Source organism: Bos indicus x Bos taurus, chromosome 2, assembly GCF_003369695.1.
Source record: "Bos indicus x Bos taurus breed Angus x Brahman F1 hybrid chromosome 2, Bos_hybrid_MaternalHap_v2.0, whole genome shotgun sequence".
NCBI lineage: Eukaryota > Metazoa > Chordata > Mammalia > Artiodactyla > Bovidae > Bos > Bos indicus x Bos taurus.
In genome coordinates, this window is record NC_040077.1 from 90,173,777 (window position 1) to 90,194,171 (window position 20,395).

Sequence of the window (20,395 nt, forward strand, 5' to 3'; positions counted from 1 at the left end):
TATTGATCACTTATTTTTGTGCAAATATCCTAAGAAACAGAAACTTTCTAGTAATATACGAACTATAAATATTTCTATGACAAAAGCTGCCTAAGTTGATAGTGGCTCTGTTGTCTAAAGACTGAATAAGAAGTGTAAAGGGATGGTTTTTAGCTACTTAGTGTTTATTAGATACTAAAGTATATGAACTGTTAAGTATGAAGCACATCAGCTTGTCTCCTTTGCTTTCTACATTTCTACAGAATTGATTTTGAAAAACTGATTCCTGCTAAAAAGAGAAGTTTCTGTGCCTTGCATATCTCACAATGAGAACTGTAAAATACATTATGCACTGGGTTCTAAAAATACTCCTTAAGAATAAACATGCTACAGAAAGTATATCATGCTCCCATGAAAACAAAGAATCTGAGATGCTATCAAAATAAAAAAACAAAGCAGAAGCTGGAATCAGTAAAGGAAAATAAACGTGCCAAAAACCTAGAGAAAGAACACAATACACTTAGAGACCTTGATTTTCCCCATATATGCAGCGTATACTATTCCATTTATTGTATCTATAGGGCTGATCTTTACTTTTCAAAATCAAGTTGTGCAGGGCTTCCATTTTAAAAGGTTCTCTTTCGATCAATTTGGATACCTGTACCATTAACAGTAAGATTATTCCTGCACACAGAACTTCCATCAGTTTAAACATTTATGCTCTGAGGCTATAATCGAAGATAAGACTATAGATTTAGCTATCTGTAGCAGTTGTCAGTTTACAATTCAGGGTTATACACTACTAACAAAAACAGACTTTAAAAACCTGTTCTGCATTTGAAATATTAACCAGTTTTTACAAAAGCGAGACAACTCAAAACATTCAATAATTAATCCATAATTAATACTCATTACTCACAAAACTTTAGGTCGGTCTTTATCACTCTCATACAGACTAGGCTTGAAGTATGTTCCAGTGATTTTGATCCCAGATCCCCATTCTCCACTAAAATAACCTTCAATGTAATCTCCATTTGGCATAGTCAGTGTTCCCTAGGTAATGGTAGAGAAAATGTGGAATTACAAGAGGTACTTCCAGTCTTAAAAATCAAGGTGGGGGCATTAAAAAAAAAGAAAAAAGAAAAAGCACTACATGGTTGGCATTTTCACTTTTAACTAGCCCCTAATCCTTAAAAAAAAGTATATGTACACGTATGTGCAAAAAGAGTATATAAAAATAACCCATGGGTTAAAGAAAAAGAAATAACAAGAAAAATTGTTAAAATACATTGAGTTGTAAAAAATGAATACACAACTTATCTAAATTGATGCAATGCTACAAAAGCAGTGCTTAGAGGCAAATTTAAAACTGTAAATGTCTATATTATTAAAAAAAAAAAAAAGACCTGAAATCAATAATCTAAAATTCTACCTCACAAAATTAGAAAAAAGCAAACTAAACCCAAAGCAAGAAGATACTAAATATTAGAGTAAAAATCAATGGGAAAGAAAATAAGAGATAAAAAAAACAATGAAACCAAAAGTTGCTTCTTTGAAAAGATACTAAAATTTGACACACATTTAACTGGATTGACTAAGAAACAAAGACCAACACTTAACTAGATTGATCAAGAAAAAGAGAGGACATAAAATTAGAAAATCAACAGAGGATATTAAAATGCAATAAGCTATAAACAAGTAAATTCTTAAAATGTCAAAATATTTGAATATATACATTTCACCAAAGAAGACAGATGAATTGCTAGTAAGTACTTGAAGATATGGTCTATAATGAGATTATTAGTCACTAGGGAAATGTTAATTAAATCCAAGAGGTTTCAGTTCACATCCACTAGAATGACAAAGAGGAAAAAAAGAAAATAAAACGTATTGGCAAAGGTGTGAAGAAATTTGAATCCTTATACATTGACTATAGGAATGTAAAATGATGCAGCCACTGTGGAAAATAGTTTGGCCATTTCTTAACATGTTAAACATCAATTTTCCATAAACCCAGCAACTGTACTACTAGGTATCCACCTGAGAGAAATGAGAACACATGTTCACAGAAGAAGTTTTAAGTGGAAACGGAAAACAGAAACAAACTCAGAGAGACAGAAAACAAACCTGTGGTTTTCAAATGGGAATGGATAGAACATGGACAAATTAGTGGTATGGGATTAACAGACACAAAGTACTATGTACACAGTAGATAAGCAACAAGGATATACTGTGTAGCACAGGGAATTATACCCATTATCTTGCAATAACCTATGCAAAAATACTGAGTAGTCATGGTGTACACCTGAAACTAACACAATATTACAGATCAATCATATTTCAATTTAAAAAAGAAGAAAAGAAGTTGTAGTTAACTTCACTATACACAATAGCCTAAAGTTGAAAACAGTCTGAAGTTGAAAATAATCCAATGCCCATCAACTGGTGAAGGGACAAACAAAATGTGGTTTGGGGATGCTGTTCAGCAATAAAAAAGGAATAAAGTACTGCACATGCCACAATATGTAAAAATCTCACAAACATGCTAAGTGTGAGAAGCCACACAAAAGAAAACCCTTGTTGCATGATTCCAACTACATGAAAGGACCTGAAAGGGCAAATCTATAAAGTTTATCAGAGGTCATCTGGGACTGGAAGGAGAACCAGGGAATGACTATAACCGGGCAGGAGACGCTGATGGAAGTGATCTCAAACTGGATCATGGTAAGAGATCAGTCCTGGGAGTTCACTGGAATGACTGATGTTGAAGCTGAAACTCCAATACTTTGGCCACCTGATGCGAGAGCTGACTCACTGGAAAAGACCCTGATGCTGGGAAAGATTGAGGGCAGGAGGAGAAGGGGACGAAAGAGGATGAGATGGTTGGATTGCATCACCGACTCAATGGACATGGGTTTGGGTGGACTCCAGGAGTTGGTGATGGACAGGGAGGCCTGGCATGCTGCGGTTCATGGGGTCACAAAGAGTCGGACACGAATGAGCGACTGAACTGAACTGAAGTGAATGGTTGTACAACTCTGCATACGTACTAAAAAATCACTAAAATGCACACTTGAAACAGGTAAATTTTATTGGAGGTCAGCTTTTTTAAAGATCAAGAAAAAAATCAGTAAAAGATTATTAAGAGAGAGAAAGAAGTTTCCAACCTTTCCACTGAGGGTCCAGTCATCTGAAAATTCCCCTTCATAGATAGTATCATCTTCAGAAAGTAAAACCCCATTTCCCTATGTGAAGAAAAAAAAACAAAAATCACAACACATAAAACATAGGGCAACTTAGGGTAACACCTAACTTAGGGTATCTGTAGCCACATCCTCCAAAGCCTTACATAATCTTAAAAAAAAAAGATAAGAAAAATTGTATTAGGGAAGGTGGAACATTAATAAAAAGATGACTTAAAAATTAAGGACTAGGAGTTTAAAAAAGTCAACCGTAACTATATGCAAAACATTCCACTCACCATCATTTTATTAAGATGGAAGTTGCCTTCATAGTATAAACCAAACTGGGTAACTACTACACCATTGCCTTGGCATACATCATCTTGCCACAGTCCCATATACTTCTCCCCTCTGCAGAGAAATAGAAAAAAAAATTAAAAATAGAAATTTAAAAAAAAGAAATGAAATTAAAAAATCAATTATGATAAGGATGAGGTAGGGAAAAAACAATGATCACATGGAAGATACCAAGCATCACCCCTAGGTTAGTATCTGTCCCATTTCATTAATTAAAGTGTTAACGCTATCTCCTCCAACAGGGGAGAATGTGACTGCAAAACACATCCCACTCTGAGCACTGCCCTCTCGGGAACTGGTGGCTCAGATGATAAAGAATCTGCCTCAACTCGGGAGATCTGGGTTCAAACCCTGGGTTGGGAAGATCCCCTGGAGAAGGGAATGGCTACCCACTCCTGTATTCTGGCCTGGAGAATTCCACAGACAGAGGAGCATGGTGGGCTACAGTCCATGGGGTTGCAAAGAGTCAGACACCAACTGAGTGATTAACATACACATACTACCAGACACAGATCTGTATATATTTTCAGGGCTTCCTTGATAATTATAAAATATTAATTAATGCCAGAATTCAACTCAAAACAATGTCACTCAAGAGGTGAACTTAAAGCTATGCACAATTTTTCTTATCCAAAATTTATTGACTCAAATGGGGTTTATCAAAAAAGAAGGCTCATTCTTCTACCTACTCAAACTCAAGAGAAATCTTACTAATCTCCACTAAAAAAATCAAATGAGTACAAATTACCTGTTAAATAACCATGGATTTTAGTAACTACAGCAAAAAATTTTCAATCCCACATTATGACAATAACATGTGTGTGCTAAGTTGCTTCAGTCGTGTCCGACTCTGTGCGACCCTATGGACTACAGCTCACCAGCCTCCTCTGTCCATGGAATTCTCCAGACAAGAATACTGGAGTGGGTTGCTATGCCCTCCTCCAGGGCACGAGATCAAACCCACGTCTCTTACATCTCCTGCACTCGCAGGCAGGTTCTTTACCACCAGCAATACCTGGGAAGCCCCAACAATAACATGAGGGGCAGATTATATATTTAGTCTAAAAGCAAATCAGGCCAAACCAGATACAGAGGCAAAAGAACTATTTTCCTCCCCAAAGTTTAGTTCATTGAATTTAACCAAGTTTGATTCCTGGGTGGCTGGCATGGTAACAAGTCAGAGGCTTGACAGGAACAACTACATAGAAAGGTGTTTAGATACTATTTCATAATCCCAAAAGGGAATTTCCACTGATCTTGCTAACTTTTTATTCCTATTATCTACTGACTGCATTAAAGGTTTCTCTTTGTATAATAGTCAGATTTGGTAGCCCCTTTGAAACATGAAAAGCTTTGTATGGGTAAAGCTTTAAGGAAAATCATACCAATGTTAATTTTTAATGATCCAGATCTTGTACAGAAGTAACCTGTTGTTTGGTTCACAACCGAATGAATAAAATGACACCTGACAACTCTGTTTTCTTATTAAAAATGTTCTCAGTATTGTCCAATTAATACACTTAGCCTTCATAAAATCATCTTTTTTTAGAGACGAACAGGAACCTTATCCTCTCAACTAAACTGTGAGAGAAGAAGCAGAATACTGTACCTCGTGATATCATCAAAGACACCATATCCTGCTTTCTTATCCATTACCCACTGGCCAATGAACATACTGGGAGAAGAGGAAGTCAGCTTGCCGCTTCGCAGGAGACCATGACCATGACGCATATTATCTTGAAAACAGCCTTCAAACACTTCACCAGAGGCATAACTGTGGTTAGAAAGAATGGATAAAGATCACAAGCATACTGAATTCTGATGCTCATTTTTACAAAGTTTAGGAAATTCAAAATTATACTCATGTCTCACTGGTATTTGTTTATTTATATGACTATTTTTCACCATCAAAAATCTCACTTTTGAATGACTGAGTTTAAGAAGTTGAAGATGTTATGGGGGGAATTTTATGCTAACATGGGGGAAAATGTGCCCCTTATGGGAAAATGATAATGAGTGATCTCTGGAAGAATGACAGGTTTTATCCATACTAGAGCTATGCAATAAATATCAGATAAATTCACAAGCAAGAAGGAGATTCTATGAGAAAGTTATGGCTTGCAATGATTTTACAGTTTTAAGAACTAAATAATAAGCTAATATCTTCATCCTGTGATAGATGAGAGGCTGATATTTAAAAGAAGAGTCAACACATTTTCAGTCATTAAGGATAAGTAAAATTTACTGCTTGGAAATAGAAAATTCAGGTTTACATGATTTTTCTTTTAAATTTATTTTTAATTGGAAGATAATGGCTTCACAATATTGTATTGGCTTCTGCCATACAACAATGTAAACCCACCCTAAGTATATATACATGTCCTCCCTCTTGAACCTCTTTCCCACCTCCCACCCCATCCCACTTCTCTAGGTTGTCATAGAGTACTGCTGTGAGCTCCCTGTGTTAAACAGCAACTTCTCATTAGCAACCAGTCAGCAACCTTTCCAATGCTATTACCTATAGACTCCTTGACCACACATTTTTCCTTCTTTCCAATGGCCCACATAATGGTCTTCTTTGTTCAGTGCTTTGTTTGGGATTCTATATTCTCCGTATCTGCCAAGGAAAATAAAAACATTTTAAGATGCATATATGACATACTCACTTTTGGTATGAATATGTTGGTAAATGTAACAGGAACAGAGAAAAGATTTACCTAGAAGAGTAAATGGGTTATTGGTTTACGTGGTTTTCTATTACCTAAGCTATCTGGCAAGTATTAGAGGAATGGGATATCAACATCATTACAGAGTAATTAGGTGTTTTATCCCAAGTCCAATGAAAAACAGGAAATCTGTGTCCTAGGCCTATTTTTGCACCTAATCAGCTGCATCAGCTTGGGTAAGTCTAGGTACCCAGCTCCCTCATCTGTGTAATAAGGCAGGTAAATCAAGAGTATCTCAAGTCTCTTCTCATTCTGAAATTCTATGAAATAGAGATTAAAAGACATCAAAATTATATAAAATTAATTATAAAAATTATAAAAAAATATAAAATTAATTATATTATCACACACACAAAAATCACCTATCCAATTTATATAATAATCTTTTTATATAGTAAAATAAATTAGTTCTCTAACATGAAACAAAACACTTCATTGCCATACATTTATCATGTAAATACATTTATAGTGTTAGAAAACTTGACTTGTTTATATAAAAATAACATCATCTGAATATCATTAAGATAAATACAATTTAGAAGATTTCCCCTTCAACAGATCACAGAAATTAAAGATGAATTAAAATTACTGAAGGGAAAACTTCCTTTGTGTAAAGGGGGCACTTGATCTCAACAGTCTCAACATCAACATTACCCAAGGTTCTCAGTCCTTACAACTGAGAAATGGATAGAAAAAACAGTCCTATGTCAACAGATAGAAGCTGTGTAATTTAAGGTCATCAGCTGTCAAAGCAAATGATTCATTCTAGGTAAAACAAGGCTGCAGCCTGGATTCCTAGCTCTCTTCATGTTCATACCTGTACATAAGTCCTAATCCATTTCCAAAAACATAAAACAAAATTCTACTGTCTTAAAAATAACTGTGAGCACAAAATAATGCACTTTAAGACACTTATGTTCACAATGTCCTTACCCATCTTCCAAGCCATTCCTGAACATGCCAGAATACATCTTTCCATCTGGCCACTTCAAAACCCCTCTGGAAATGCATAAGCAAAGAATGATACATGTCAGTTAAAGTTTCCGATAATCAGTACTTTTTCAGTAGTTAGACTACCATCCTGACTCCAGACATGTATCAAATCATGAACATGCTAACCTGCCATGAGGCTTCCCTGAAAGCCAGCGTCCATCATAGGTTGCGTCCTTTAGGCGAGGATCCTTGTAGAAAGTGTATTTGGCACTGCGTGAAATTGGTGGTTCCTGCCTCTGAATACTGCTGCCACTTCCATAAGGTGGAAGATCAGACATCCCCCTCAAAGCCTGATCCACAGCTTGGCTTATAGCCCGGAGCCACTTTGTCTAAGAGCAAAAAGTACATGCCAGTAAGCTTAAGGCAACAACTCATCAAGCATTGCTTTAAATCTTGATAGCTTTCCTTACTGTGGAAATTTCATCTGACTCCTAACACTCTCTTTATTAAGTAATACTGACTGGCTCTTAAAATTGATTGCTTTATGTTTAAAATTCATTGCAAGCAAGAACAATTTGTATTTCTTCCTCACTACCATAAAAGACAGAAACAGTCAGGCCAAAGATGGAAAGAAAATACCATAAGACTAACCTTTTCCTGGGGTGTTGATGAAATGAGAGTGAACTGCTCCTCGGGTGTAGTTATCTTTAGGCCATTCCTAAAATGTGCACAAGAATAAAGGCCAGTAGGTAAAACAACCTGTTATTATAACATCAATCCTCAAACATGAAAAGCAACTTGTTTATTTCAAGAGGATGAGAAGTCAATCAGATGTAAATGCAGTCTTGCCCTGGGTTTGGGTCCCATAGTGGGGAAAGGACACAGTTTCTTTGCTCTGGGTTAAACAATGGGGATGTAAGCAGTGGAGAAGCCCTTCCAACACTCATCATGTTGGCTCTTCATGATCTTCCCGCTAGGCCACTTACTATCTATGTGTTGGGATGGTGAGCACTCTTGTACACAACAGCGAGGCTTCTTGAGCTTTTATTTGTCTAAGGAAGCAACCTGGGTAAGTAACACAAGAAGGGAATGTGGTAGGGGGACACTTACACACCACCAGCTTCTTCAGAAAGTGGCTCAGCCCACAGTGTGGCCAAAGGGAAAACATGGTGTGTGGAGAACTGAAACAAAGAATATGGAGACACGTCTGAGAAGGCCGATGTGGGCCCTGAAGTTGCTGCTGCAGAACCCCTTTCAAGTGGTTAAGTCCACCTCAGCCACATCCCCATAACACAGCCAACCCCAGTGGTCTCGCCATGTTTGCAGCTATGGACCCCTTCACATGGCTGACACTCATTTTCAATTTGGAAACTAAAACAGCTCCTGGAAGTCTAGCCTGTGCCACCAAGCAAACTAAACATTCTCTTTCACTCAAGTGTTTCAGTAAAATCACAACAGTTTATAAAATAAACTGATGGTACGATTAATTAAATACTCATAGTACTGCCCCTTCCATGGCCTCTTTTGAGGTGAGGAATCTAACCTACCTGGGCATGGACTAGGGCATCATTAAAGAGAATGAACCAGTTCACAGAAAACCTCCCAGCGTGCTGCAGGGACAGGGCCCGGTTGCTGCTCTCACACAGCAGCCGACGCTCGGGCTTCCGCAAGGAATCCTGGGATTGAAAACAAATACAAAATCAAAGTATCAAAATTATTTTATGCAAAGAGAAAAAGAAAAAAAAATACAAATTACATTTAGGAGAATTTGTTGGTCATAGCTTAGCTTGGTGTTAATAAACTTAAATTCAGATGGGATCCAAACATTTCATAAAAGCAGAGCTCAAAGGAAAATAAAAAAGACAGGAAAGTGGCTCAGTTGGTAAATCTGCCTGCTATGCAGGAAACCCAAGTTCAATTCCAGGGTCAGGAAGATCCCCTAGAGAAGGAAATGGCAACCTACTCCAGTACCCTTGCCTGGAGAATTTCACAGACAGAGGAGCCAGGTAAGCTACAGTCATGGGATTGCAGAGTTGGACATGACTGTGCTACTAACTTTCATTTTCTGGAACAAACAAAAGAAGAGACATATTCAGAAAAGATTCCCAGAGATGAGGGAAGGTGCTGATTCTCAGAACCCCCATGGCTGTGGCCCTTAGATCACCCTTAGAAAAGGGGTCACTATAGCACCATTACCGTAAACAAGTGAGGGGTCAAGAAAATTATGGCAGCTATTACAGCTATGCCTGCTGTCTGTGGGGTAAGACCATTGGCATAGTTTACCGTCATTTTTCCAGGAAAGGTCTTCCAGAAACTCAGTGTGTATTCTGCTTCCTTCCTTTTCCTGCCGAGATGGAGAGCAAGTGACTCATAACAAGAGCTGGAATCCTGCAGCTTCTGGTATTCTGGAGATGTCTAGAGGCCAATAATTAAGAGGGGGGGGTAACGGATATATAACAATAGTCCAGAATTTGTAGACTCATTGTGGTTTAAATAGGTAGTAATAAATTTAGGGAAGGAAGCCAGCCTAAGAAAAGACATGGTACACTATAGGGAACTGAGAAAAAAGAAGACTGTCTCCAGAAAATTCTACCACATACAGTTACACATGTATCACATACAGGTACATATGGAATAGGTGAAGAACTCAAGAGGGAAAAGAAACAAACACTGGCAGTTATCAGTAAGGAGAAAAGCAGAGAACTCAGGATAGGAGAGGAATTATCAATGGTTTTGGTCTCAGGATCCCTCTATTTTGCTTCTGTGGGCTATATCTCTTGATATTTACCATATCGGAAAATAAAGTTTAAAAAATTTTAAATCTTTATTAATTCAAATATAACAATTTTTAATGAAAATTAAAATTTTCAAAACAAAAAATGTTTCATATTAGAAGCAGCACTGTTCCACATTTTTTTAAATCTCTTTATTATGTGAGTTAAAAGATAATGGCCGGATTTTCATATCTGACACTGCATTTAATCTGTTGAGACTGTTTAGTTCAAACAAATGAAGAAAATCTTGCTTTATACAGTTGGAAATACAGCTGAAATTAGATCAGTTTGGGGTAACACCAAAACCAGACAAAAGAAAAGACCTACAAGACCACAATAGGATCAAATATAAAAAGACCACATAAATTCCTAGATCATTCTGAAGACAATATCTGTCCTAAATGAGGACCCCAAGATATAAAAAATTCTAAACTATAAGAAACCCTAGAATCATTATGGTTTCTCTAGAGCCCTTCAGAATGGAAACTAAAACAACACATTTCAGCACAAGTTCAAAAATGACTATCTTAGGACCGGCTTTAATATACACTCATATCCTAGAATGATGCTAATTATCTAGGACTCCACCTAACTAAGTTTATACAGAAAGTGATCTAGTTAACATTTGAGAAAATCCTATAACACTGCTGATTTTTCACAGCATATGTCAAAGTGACCCAAATACCTGGCATTAAGTCTACCATGAATCCAGGCCAGGTGCTAACGCCACACGGCCTTAGAAGGTGTGTCATTATAGGCAGGGTTTTAAACAGCTCTGTTTAACTTGTAACTTGTACTCAGTATGTACTCAAAGTTGGACAACTACTGAATGAGTAGCAAAACTGGGTCTCAGCTTTAGACTGACATAAAATGAATAAAATTAATCTTGTCAAGGCCCTGAAAGAAAATTGAATCCATAGCAAAGAACACAAGATAAACCTACAGTCATACTTTCTTCTTTCATTTCCCTGAAGAAAAATAAATTTAGTGGAGTTCCAGATCTTGGGGTAGAATAATTCAAACAAAAAACTATGATCCTTGGCGTCCCAAGTGTCCACAAGAGATACATATGTGAGCTTACCACTTCAAAACAAGTAGCAAGTTTTAGCAAAACTTTTGCATAACTATGAAGCCGTCTGATTGGCAAGAAAAACAGAGTATTCAAAATTTCCATCAACTGGGTGTTTTCCTCATCCACTTCTGATAAATCTTGCAACAGTTCCTGGTTTTTATTTAGGAAATCACTGAAGGTAGAGACAAAAAGGGATTCAGTTAATCATTTTGATATTGACAATATGCATGATATAAATAGAAGTATTTCACCACCTACTACTTTCTTCAAAATGTACATTTTTAGGTGCTATGAGAGAAAGTAACAGATGATTAATACAATGAAATAAACATGATATAATTAAAACAATTTCCCTGCCTATAAATATGGGATTTTTGAGTATGAAAAGTAGTAAATGGTAGCAACAGTAACACTGTAATAGATATGGTGCATCACAGCCTTGTGCCTAAAGTTCTAGGAAATCAATCATACATCCCACAGTTACAGGGAATAACTGGAGACAAGCTGACACAGTTACCTGTTAATTTCCAAGTAGGAAGTCACAGCAATAAATGGAAAAACCAACTGTTCTAAACACTTGTGCTAAACACAAATACTGGAAGAAAAACAAAGTTCTTTGCTCTAACAAAATTGGCATGGAATACTAAATACTGCTAATTTCTTTTTTTTCAATTTGTGATCATCTAATAAGCGTTTATTACAAAGGCGTATTAAAAGGTGGCCAGTACTACAATTAACAGCGAATAGTAAAGCAAATTGTATGTGTGGATTTTAATGCTGAGATCACTGAAAAAACATTTCAAACTGAAACTAATATTTACTTTTTATATTCAATTATGAAGTTAAGTCACTCAGTCGTGTCCAACTTTTTGCGACCCCACGGACTATATATAGTCCATGGAATTCTCCAGGCCAGAATACTTGAGTGGGTAGCCTTTCCTTTCTCCAGGGGATCTTCGCAACCCAGGGATCAAACCCAGGTCTCCTGCATTGCAGGCAGATTCTTTACCAGCTGAGCCACAAGAGAAGCCCATGTGTGTGCTCAGTTGCTCAGTCGTTTCCAACTCTTTGTGGCCCCATGGGCTGTAACCCGCCAGGCTCCTCTGTCCATGGAATTTTCCAGGCAAGAATACTAGAGCGGGTTGCCATTTCCTATTCCAGGGGATCTTCCCGATCCCGAGATCAAACCCACATCTTCTGAGTCTTCTGTATTGGCAGGAGGACTTTTTTTTATCACTAGCGGCTTCCCAGGCGGCTTCCCAGGTGGCGCTAGTGATAAAAAAATCCTCCTGCCAATATTGTAGACTCAAAGATGTAGGTTTGATCTGGGGATCAGGAAGATCCCCTGGAATAGGAAATGGCAACCCGCTCTAGTATTCTTGCCTGGAAAATTCCATGGACAGAGGACCCTGGCGGGTTACAGCCCATGGGGCCACAAAGAGTTGGAAACGACTGAGCAACTGAGCACACACAATATAAGTTCATGATTAAAATTTTACTGCAAATTTTAAGGCTGGTCAGTAACCATTGAGATTATCCACACCACACTAAAACACTTAAAAGATCTGTAAAGAAGTAAGAGGGCTTCCTTTGTGGCTCAGCTGGTAAACAATCTGCCTGCAATGCAGAAGACCTGGGTTCGATTCCTGGGTTGGGAAGATCCACTGGAGAAGGGAAAGGCAGCTCAGACGGTAAAGCGTCTGCCTACAATGCGGGAGGCCTGGGTTCGATCCCTGAGTTGGGAAGATCCCCTGGAGAAGGAAATGGCAACCCACTCCACTACCCTTGCCTGGAAAATCTCATGGACAGAGGAGACTGGTAGGCTACAGTCCATGGGGTCACAAAGAGTCGGACACGACTGAGTGACTTCACTTTCACCCACTCCAATATTCTGGCCTGGAGAATTGCATGGACTGTATAGTCCATGAGTTGGTGGAACAGAATAATAATCATTATCTGCCACTTAATGAACAATAATTATGTGCCAAGTACTGCCCTCACTGCTTTGTAAGCACGATACTATAACTTTTAGCTACAAGGCTTCAAAAACAAAACAATGTCACACAAGGCTATAAAACAAAAATGAGTAATTTTAGAATCCCTTAGAGAACTATGGAATAAAGAGATGTTTAACTCAGAAATTATAAAACATTATCTTGGAAAGATGGAAAAATATGTAATAATTTCCAGGAACCCGTAAGTTCAATGGCACAAACTGGACTGCTATACAATGTAATTAAGAGATCTTGGAGAGTGTGCTGCAGGGAACATGGCCCAGATTTTTGTTTATATTTGGCTTGTTGGATGGTCCTACTTACTCCTCCATGTTCTGCTGGGGAAACTCTCTTAACCTTACATAAGTATTCTGCTTTGACCAGCTCCTGAGAGATGGAGGTGGTACATGCTGAACACATAATCCCTCTGTCCACATTTCTGCTGGATGCCCAGTACTGGACCAAGAATATTCCAACTCTCGTGAACCTTATTATTTTTCTGAACTCACTGAAGTACTTGCCTATAAATCTTCCCAAAAGGAGCCCTAGTATGCGCTCAGAAAACCTGAACTACTCTGTTTAGCATATTTTCTCTTGGGAGTCTTTAATCCAATAGTGGCAATATTGCTCTTTCTTTATACGGTTAGGTTTGTACTTGTCACCCAAAAAATAAATACATTAAAGGTAGAAACAACCCAAGTGTCCGTCAACAGATGAATAGACAATCAAAATGTGGTATATTCCTAAAATGGAATATTATTCAGACACACAATGAGATGAAATTTTGATATATGGTATCACATGGATGGACTTTGAAAAATCATGCTTAAGGAGATAAGCCAGACACAGAAAGACAACTACTGTATGATTCCACTTATGTGAGGTACCTAGAGCAGGGAAATTGAGAAAGACAGGAAATAGAATAGAGGTTACCAGGGGCTGGTGGAGGAGGGGAAGTCATTTTTAATGGGTACAGAATTTTTGTTGGGGATGATAAAAAGTTTGGTGTGTAGACAGTGGCTTGTACAACACGTGAATGTACCTGATGCCACAGAAATTGTACCCTTAGGAATGGTTAAAATGATAAATATTATGTATATTTTACTACAATATTAAAAAAAAAAAAAAAACCTTTATGAAGATCAAACTACCAGGCTAGTCTGAGGTGAATGTCTAAGTGATAAACCAGCTGAGTGAGGAAAACGTGGGCAGGGTCACTACCTGCCTGTGGGCCCACTAGTATGTTCTAGAGATTCTCAAATGGTTCTTTTTAAATGAATATCTTAAAATTCTGATCTTGTAAACAGAAGTATAAAAAGAAGTTATTACTGCCTTTAACTATGTAAAACCATGGGATTCATGGACCATCACTTCGGAAAGGCTGCCCAAATCCAAATTTAACATCTGCTGCCATAGCTCAGAGTCACCCAGAGTTCATTAATTGCTTTCTACCCATCCAGGCTCTAGCAAGAGGCTTTCACTTACGTTATTGTGAACTCAACTCTTAAATACTAGCTCTTCCTAGGCACTCAAAAACACAGGCTGCTATAAAACATGTTCTTTGGTTGTTAGAATAACTGGAAACTATGCATTTGCTTACATGGCAGGTTTAGCAAGAAGCTGGAATCCTCCCATAACCAGGAAATTTGTAATAGATGTGCAATACCTTGAGCAAAAAAGAAAACACACAGATATTAGTGTAAAAGTAAATTTGCTCTTCAGAGTTTTGAACAAGCATCTGGAATAAACACTTCTTGGTATCTCATGAGTGAGTTTCACTTCAGAACTTTGTGATGTTAATAATCATGAACTACGTAGGGCATATTATGTGATCATCACAACAATCAGGAGTAAAAGGCCATTTTCGTAAAGATGTTAATAGGAATTTTTAAAAAAACACTTTAAGCTGTGCAGAAGATGCTAGAAGTATCTTTATTAGGTATGTTTTACTTTGGTAATTTAACCAATGTGAGAAAATACGATTTAAGTTATTGGATTTTAAAAAAATTTTCTCTAATCTTCACTTTAAGTCTTCCAATTAAGTCTTCAGAAATAAACAATAGGGAAGGTAAGAATATATGTTTAAAAGAGCTTAAGCGAAAAAGTGTTAGAAAGTGTTGGTAAAGTACTGATCTACAGTTAGAGGAAGTCGTGACATACTGCTTCGCACCACGTACATTTCTTCCACACTCCTGGGCCGGCAAATAAAATCAACTGACTTTGACAAAGACGACAAATTCCTGCTAAAAACACCCCAAGGTACTGAACACTTAAAAATAGTTACAATGGTAAATTTTATGTGTATTTTACCACAATTATAAATAATTTTTAAAATTCATACACAAATCAAGTTTTTTACCTGCCCAGTATATAGGAATACATTTTAAAAACCCAAGGAATCAAAATAAAAGCATTTCCAAGCATAAGTCCTAAAGTATTACAGCAGAAAAAGAGAAATACACATGAGATCTATACAAGTCAAAACAAAAAATTTATACCAATAAAAGCTGAAACCTTCACACATACAAAAATCTAGTTTAAAAAAGTAAATTCATATCAAATTATGCTACTTTTTATGTCCGAAAGAAGATGAGTTAAAAGACTCTAACAAGGGTAATTCCTCCCAGACAACAGCCAACAGCTTCAAATATACTCAGTTTTGCTTAGAACTAAAATCACATAATCCATCTGCACATTTATGCCTAAGTCTGTAAGGAAATACACTAAGATTATTAACAATGGCTGTTTCTGATAGTAGGATTATGAGTGACTTTAAAATCAATATTTCAGATCAATAGCATAACCTAATACACATTAAAGTAACACTTAAATTATGCCTCACATCACAATGCCAAAATGAAAATGAAAAAGGCAAAAGAAAAAGTGAGAAATACTGACTATTTCAAATACACTTGGGATATTTTACTTGAAAAACATGAAAAGAACCTTGGATCACTATCCTAGGTTTTATTACAATAAGATCTTTATTTTTAAACCCTCCTTTACACAACAGTGAAAAGCAGGCATTGGAAGAGCTCCATATTTACAATCATTAGTTGATCTTAAAATAATCTGTTTACTTATTTCTTCAAATTTTAGTATAATTTATTTAAGTACAAAATTGTTCTCTAAAGAGCCATCTTTATTATAGTACATTTTGTAAATTAAGAATACTATCATTCTGCTAGAATGCAGAAGGAAATTTGAGAATGCATTATTTCTTTTTAAAATTTTCCCCTCTTAGAGCAAACTAAAATTGTAGTGACATGGAGCTATATAGTTGTCTTAAGATTAAAGCACTGCTTTGCAATTTCTATTACCTTATAGAACTCTCCCTAATCTAGTCTCTTCTGATTAAGGAGCTGTTCTCCTTGGCAGAATAACCCTGCAGAGACTGAACATGACACGGGACTGGATACTTGCTCTGTATAACTATCCAAGAAGAGACTTGCATGCTTCAGGATGACCAAACTCCTGGCTTCCTTTATCCCCTGAAGGAAGCTGCTCAGTGAGGTTCCATGCTGACCAATTAGGTAACACAGCTTGCTGAATCGGCTTGCCACTTCCTGCAACAGCTGGACTGTATTTGCAGTGCCCAGATTTTCTGGAACAAAACGATGATGATGATGACATAACCTAAAGACTCATTATATAAATACTTTCTTATGATCAAGATTATGAATTTTCCTTTACTAAAAATTCTTAACATGTTGAAATGGACTCTCAACTATGGAACCCAAATAATTTATGGAACCCAAATAATCACAGTGGTTAAAATGCAGAGATCAGTGTCCAGTCATTTCAAGAACTTGTTAAAAACACATTCATGGGACCCCTATAGATTCTGACTCAGCAGCCAGAGTTTAGACACCAGGATGGATATTTTTTTAAAGCACTTTCCAGGTAATTCCGAAGACCAGCCAATATTTGATAACCACTGTGCAAATCCAACTCTCTTCTCATCTTGAAGTCATCTAAGGCCAAGGGAAAGGAAGTGAAATATCTACCTTTACACAACTGGTTAGTAACAGCCAGGAATTAAACTCACTTCTATAGCTATACCTTTGTCAACATTTCCCACTTTTACACTGACTTCAGCTCTGCTTGCCCCCTGGATAAGCCCTGTCCTTCCATGCAAAGAAAAAGATTCCAAAAAGATTGCCTTTGATCAGGATTAAGACTAAGTCTAAGACTGATTTAGACTGCCTCGGTTACTCTTAACTTTATAAAGGACATCAGGAGATTACTACTTTTTCCCAGTCCAAAATACCCAATTTGTAGGACTTCTAAGAAGTAAGGCTGATGAGCAGACCACATGAAACCAATATAGAAATCAGGAATCAGAACAGGAAAAGAGTAGGTTTCACTTTCTTTTCAGAGCAATCCAGGAAGCCTCCAGCTTGGACTGCTTCCTATCTCTTGCCAAAGTTCTAGGAAGCTGGGCCCACCCACTGGAGGAGTATTTATAGAACAGGAACTCTACAACATTTAAAAAAGCAAAACATGTTAAAAACAAAAACAAATGCTGACTGTCTCCAGCTTATATAGGGACTGAATTCAGAAAGACTGTAAGTTAGTTGTTTGAAAAATAGATGTTTTCCCATTAAAAACAATGGACTGACCTACACAAGCCAGTCACCCTAATGTGGAAAAGTGATGCATGAACAGGGCACAATTTAAGTACTAGAGTACTGGTCTGAATTCTGTGGCCTCACAGGGGGTCGAGTTCAGGTGAATGAAAGAGAAAAAAGGTCCTTTCCATTTTCTGAGAGTAGGGTCAAACCTACAAAAGCTTTTGACTAGGGGAAGTTAATCTTTAATAGCCCACCCACCCATCTCCATTCTGCATTCCTTTATAACCTCCTGGAGATCCCAGTATTGTATTTCTGGACAGTAGCACCCCACTGAGAACCACTGTAATCTATTTTCTCCATATTATCTCCTTACCTTCAATCCCTGTTGTCACTGATTACAGCTAAGGGATAAGATTTAATCAATTTCTGCTAACGTGGGGGGTAAGATCCTTAACATTCTTACAGTTATTCACATTTTGAGATATTACTTGTAAATCCAAATGAAGTTCTACTTGATAAAATTCTAAGAAGCAGAACAAAGAAAATGAAAATTTGGAGTAGTATATAAGCTATCTTGGGGCTTGCCTGGTGGCCTAGATGGTAAAGAATCTGCCTGCAATGCAGGAGACCGGGTTTGACCTCTGGGACCAGAAGATCCCCTGGAGAAGTGAATGGCAACCCATTCCAGTATTCTTGCCTGGAGAATTCCACGGACAGAGGAGTCCAGCGGGTACACGGGGGTCTCAAAGAGTCGGACATGACTGAGTGACTAATACTTTCACTTTACACTTTTAGGGTATCTTAGAACTAGTGCAGCTAGAAGTGTTGTTTAGAAGTCTGACTCCTAGGATCAACTTTTCCACAGTTGCTCTGCTTCTCTGCCATGGATCTTATGAAAGCTCCATGTTCTACTTCCATAAGTAACAGGACCTCTGCGGGTGCCAGGACAGCGGAGCTAGGCTACCAGCAAAGAGGAAATGGCTTGTAAGCTGTTGACCATCTGGGCACAAAAGAAGAGACTGGAAAGAAAGGAGCAGAGTACAACTCAAACAAAAAGTTTTCTTTATTTGTGATATAGGAAGAAGAGGTAAAACAAGACTCCTGATAACTGACTGGCTGGTACTTACCTAAACCAAGAAGAGGCCTGAGAATCTGGGACTTGATATCACTTAGTTTTGAATAGAAGCGTCTTTCAGTAGTAGCCAACTCATGGAGACTGGCAATATATCCCATAATGTTTTTGTCCACCAAGGCTAGATAACTGTCTTTTCCTGCTGTCACTCTGCTTATATACCCAAGCTAAAACAGGAGAAGAAAGAGATTAAAAATAAAATCTAATTTACTAGCAGTAATTTGGGTACTGAAGTTAGTTCATAACAGCTGGTGAGAGCCAAAAGCTAACTACGCAGGAATTCTGCAGCAAGTTGGTTATTAAATCATTAATAGTTTGAAAGTGGCAATAGTGAATTTACTAAAAAAAAAAAAAAAAAAAAAAGCCTGGAAAACATTACAAATCAGAGCTTTTGAGTTTACTTTTTAGGGCTGGTTTACCAGTATACTGTTGTTATATACATATAACACAATCTATATAACTATAAACATCTATAGTATTATTTATTGCCACAATACCTTTTATTTCACTTTACACAGAGTTAGAACCATAAATACTCTAAATATACAAAGATCCAAATGATACAAATACATGTCTCAGGACTTCTTTTTGCATGAAACAGATGAGAGCAGAGACCATCTCTATGCTGTATGTCAAAATATCAAGGATCTAGGAGCTATATTTTAAAAGCACAACAGATATATGGCAAAACCAATACAATATTGTAAAGTAATTAGCCTCCAATTAAAATAAATAAATTTATATTAAAAAAATAGATACGCAACAAGCAAAAAAAAAAGTACAACAGAAAGAGATTTTCTTTAAAAGTGGACTTTGTCATTTATTCATGATAGCAGTGAACAAAAACATTTGATGTCTTTGTCACATATCCCTATTAAACTAGGCAACCAAGCTGCAGGCTCAATACACTATTAAGAGCCCATGGTAACTAAAGACACAGATTGAGCCTCATCGCTTTCATCAGCCCATTTTATCCTTTACCTGGACTGTGGAATCTTTAATGAGGAATGTGGAGTCAGGGCCAAGAACTACAAAGAGTCAATTAGTATGTCTGGAATAACAGGCTATATACAGGTCAAGAGTCAAATCTTGGCCAGTGTTACCTTTAACAAGAAAGATCTTGCCCTTATTACGCATTTAGCCAGAAAAACAAAGGATTAAAAAAAAAAAAAACAATCCATAGGATATATTATTCAGTAAGAATAAAAAACCCAGAATGCACAAGCTTTGAAGGTTAATTTCCTTGCAATGTGTGAGGAAAAAGAAAACTAGAAACAGACCAATGGTATTAAGTTTAAGAAAAAGAGGTAAGCAGTAAGAAAGCAAATAAATTCAGATCAACAACGGAAAAATAAGTTAACAGTAGTAAACAAAAGAAAAAGCTAAGAGAAGAGGGGAAGCGATGGAAAACAGTATGGTTGGTGGCCTGTCAGGTCTGCCACGAGCCCATCTCAGGCCCCTGCAATTTTCACTTTCTACTAACAGTTAAAAACTTGTTATTCAATTTCTATTCTGATTCATTTCTGAGGACTCCATTAACACAGTCAGAAAACTTTGCTGTGAAATAAATATTTTTAACATTCCTATGTGAGGGTGTTACATCAACAATCATTTATAAAGCATTTACTTCAACAAATATTTATGAAATATACATAAATATAGCTATAAATGA

The 20,395-nt window shown here is 37.1% G+C and overlaps 1 protein-coding gene across 5 annotated transcripts in view; it reads right to left on the reverse strand.

Annotated features, from left to right (window-relative positions):
• The window catches only part of ALS2 (ALS2, alsin Rho guanine nucleotide exchange factor), a 61,626-nt gene that overhangs the window by 10,556 nt on the left and 30,675 nt on the right, over nt 1–20,395 (reverse strand). For 4 of the 5 annotated variants that reach the window (XM_027564434.1, XM_027564427.1, XM_027564440.1 and 1 more), the window contains exons 10-24: nt 18,719–18,890; nt 16,441–16,621; nt 14,618–14,683; nt 11,033–11,195; nt 9,461–9,592; nt 8,725–8,853; nt 8,288–8,358; nt 7,829–7,895; nt 7,364–7,566; nt 7,178–7,243; nt 6,037–6,135; nt 5,128–5,292; nt 3,461–3,572; nt 3,147–3,224; nt 899–1,032 (exon numbers count right to left, since the gene is read on the reverse strand). In XM_027564434.1, coding sequence (XP_027420235.1) covers nt 899–1,032; nt 3,147–3,224; nt 3,461–3,572; nt 5,128–5,292; nt 6,037–6,135; nt 7,178–7,243; nt 7,364–7,566; nt 7,829–7,895; nt 8,288–8,358; nt 8,725–8,853; nt 9,461–9,592; nt 11,033–11,195; nt 14,618–14,683; nt 16,441–16,621; nt 18,719–18,890 — 1,838 coding nt within the window. Of the gene's footprint in view, nt 1–898; nt 1,033–3,146; nt 3,225–3,460; nt 3,573–5,127; nt 5,293–6,036; nt 6,136–7,177; nt 7,244–7,363; nt 7,567–7,828; nt 7,896–8,287; nt 8,359–8,724; nt 8,854–9,460; nt 9,593–11,032; nt 11,196–14,617; nt 14,684–16,337; nt 16,622–18,718; nt 18,891–20,395 lie in introns of those variants that run through there. The other variant, XM_027564458.1, reaches the window with a different exon arrangement.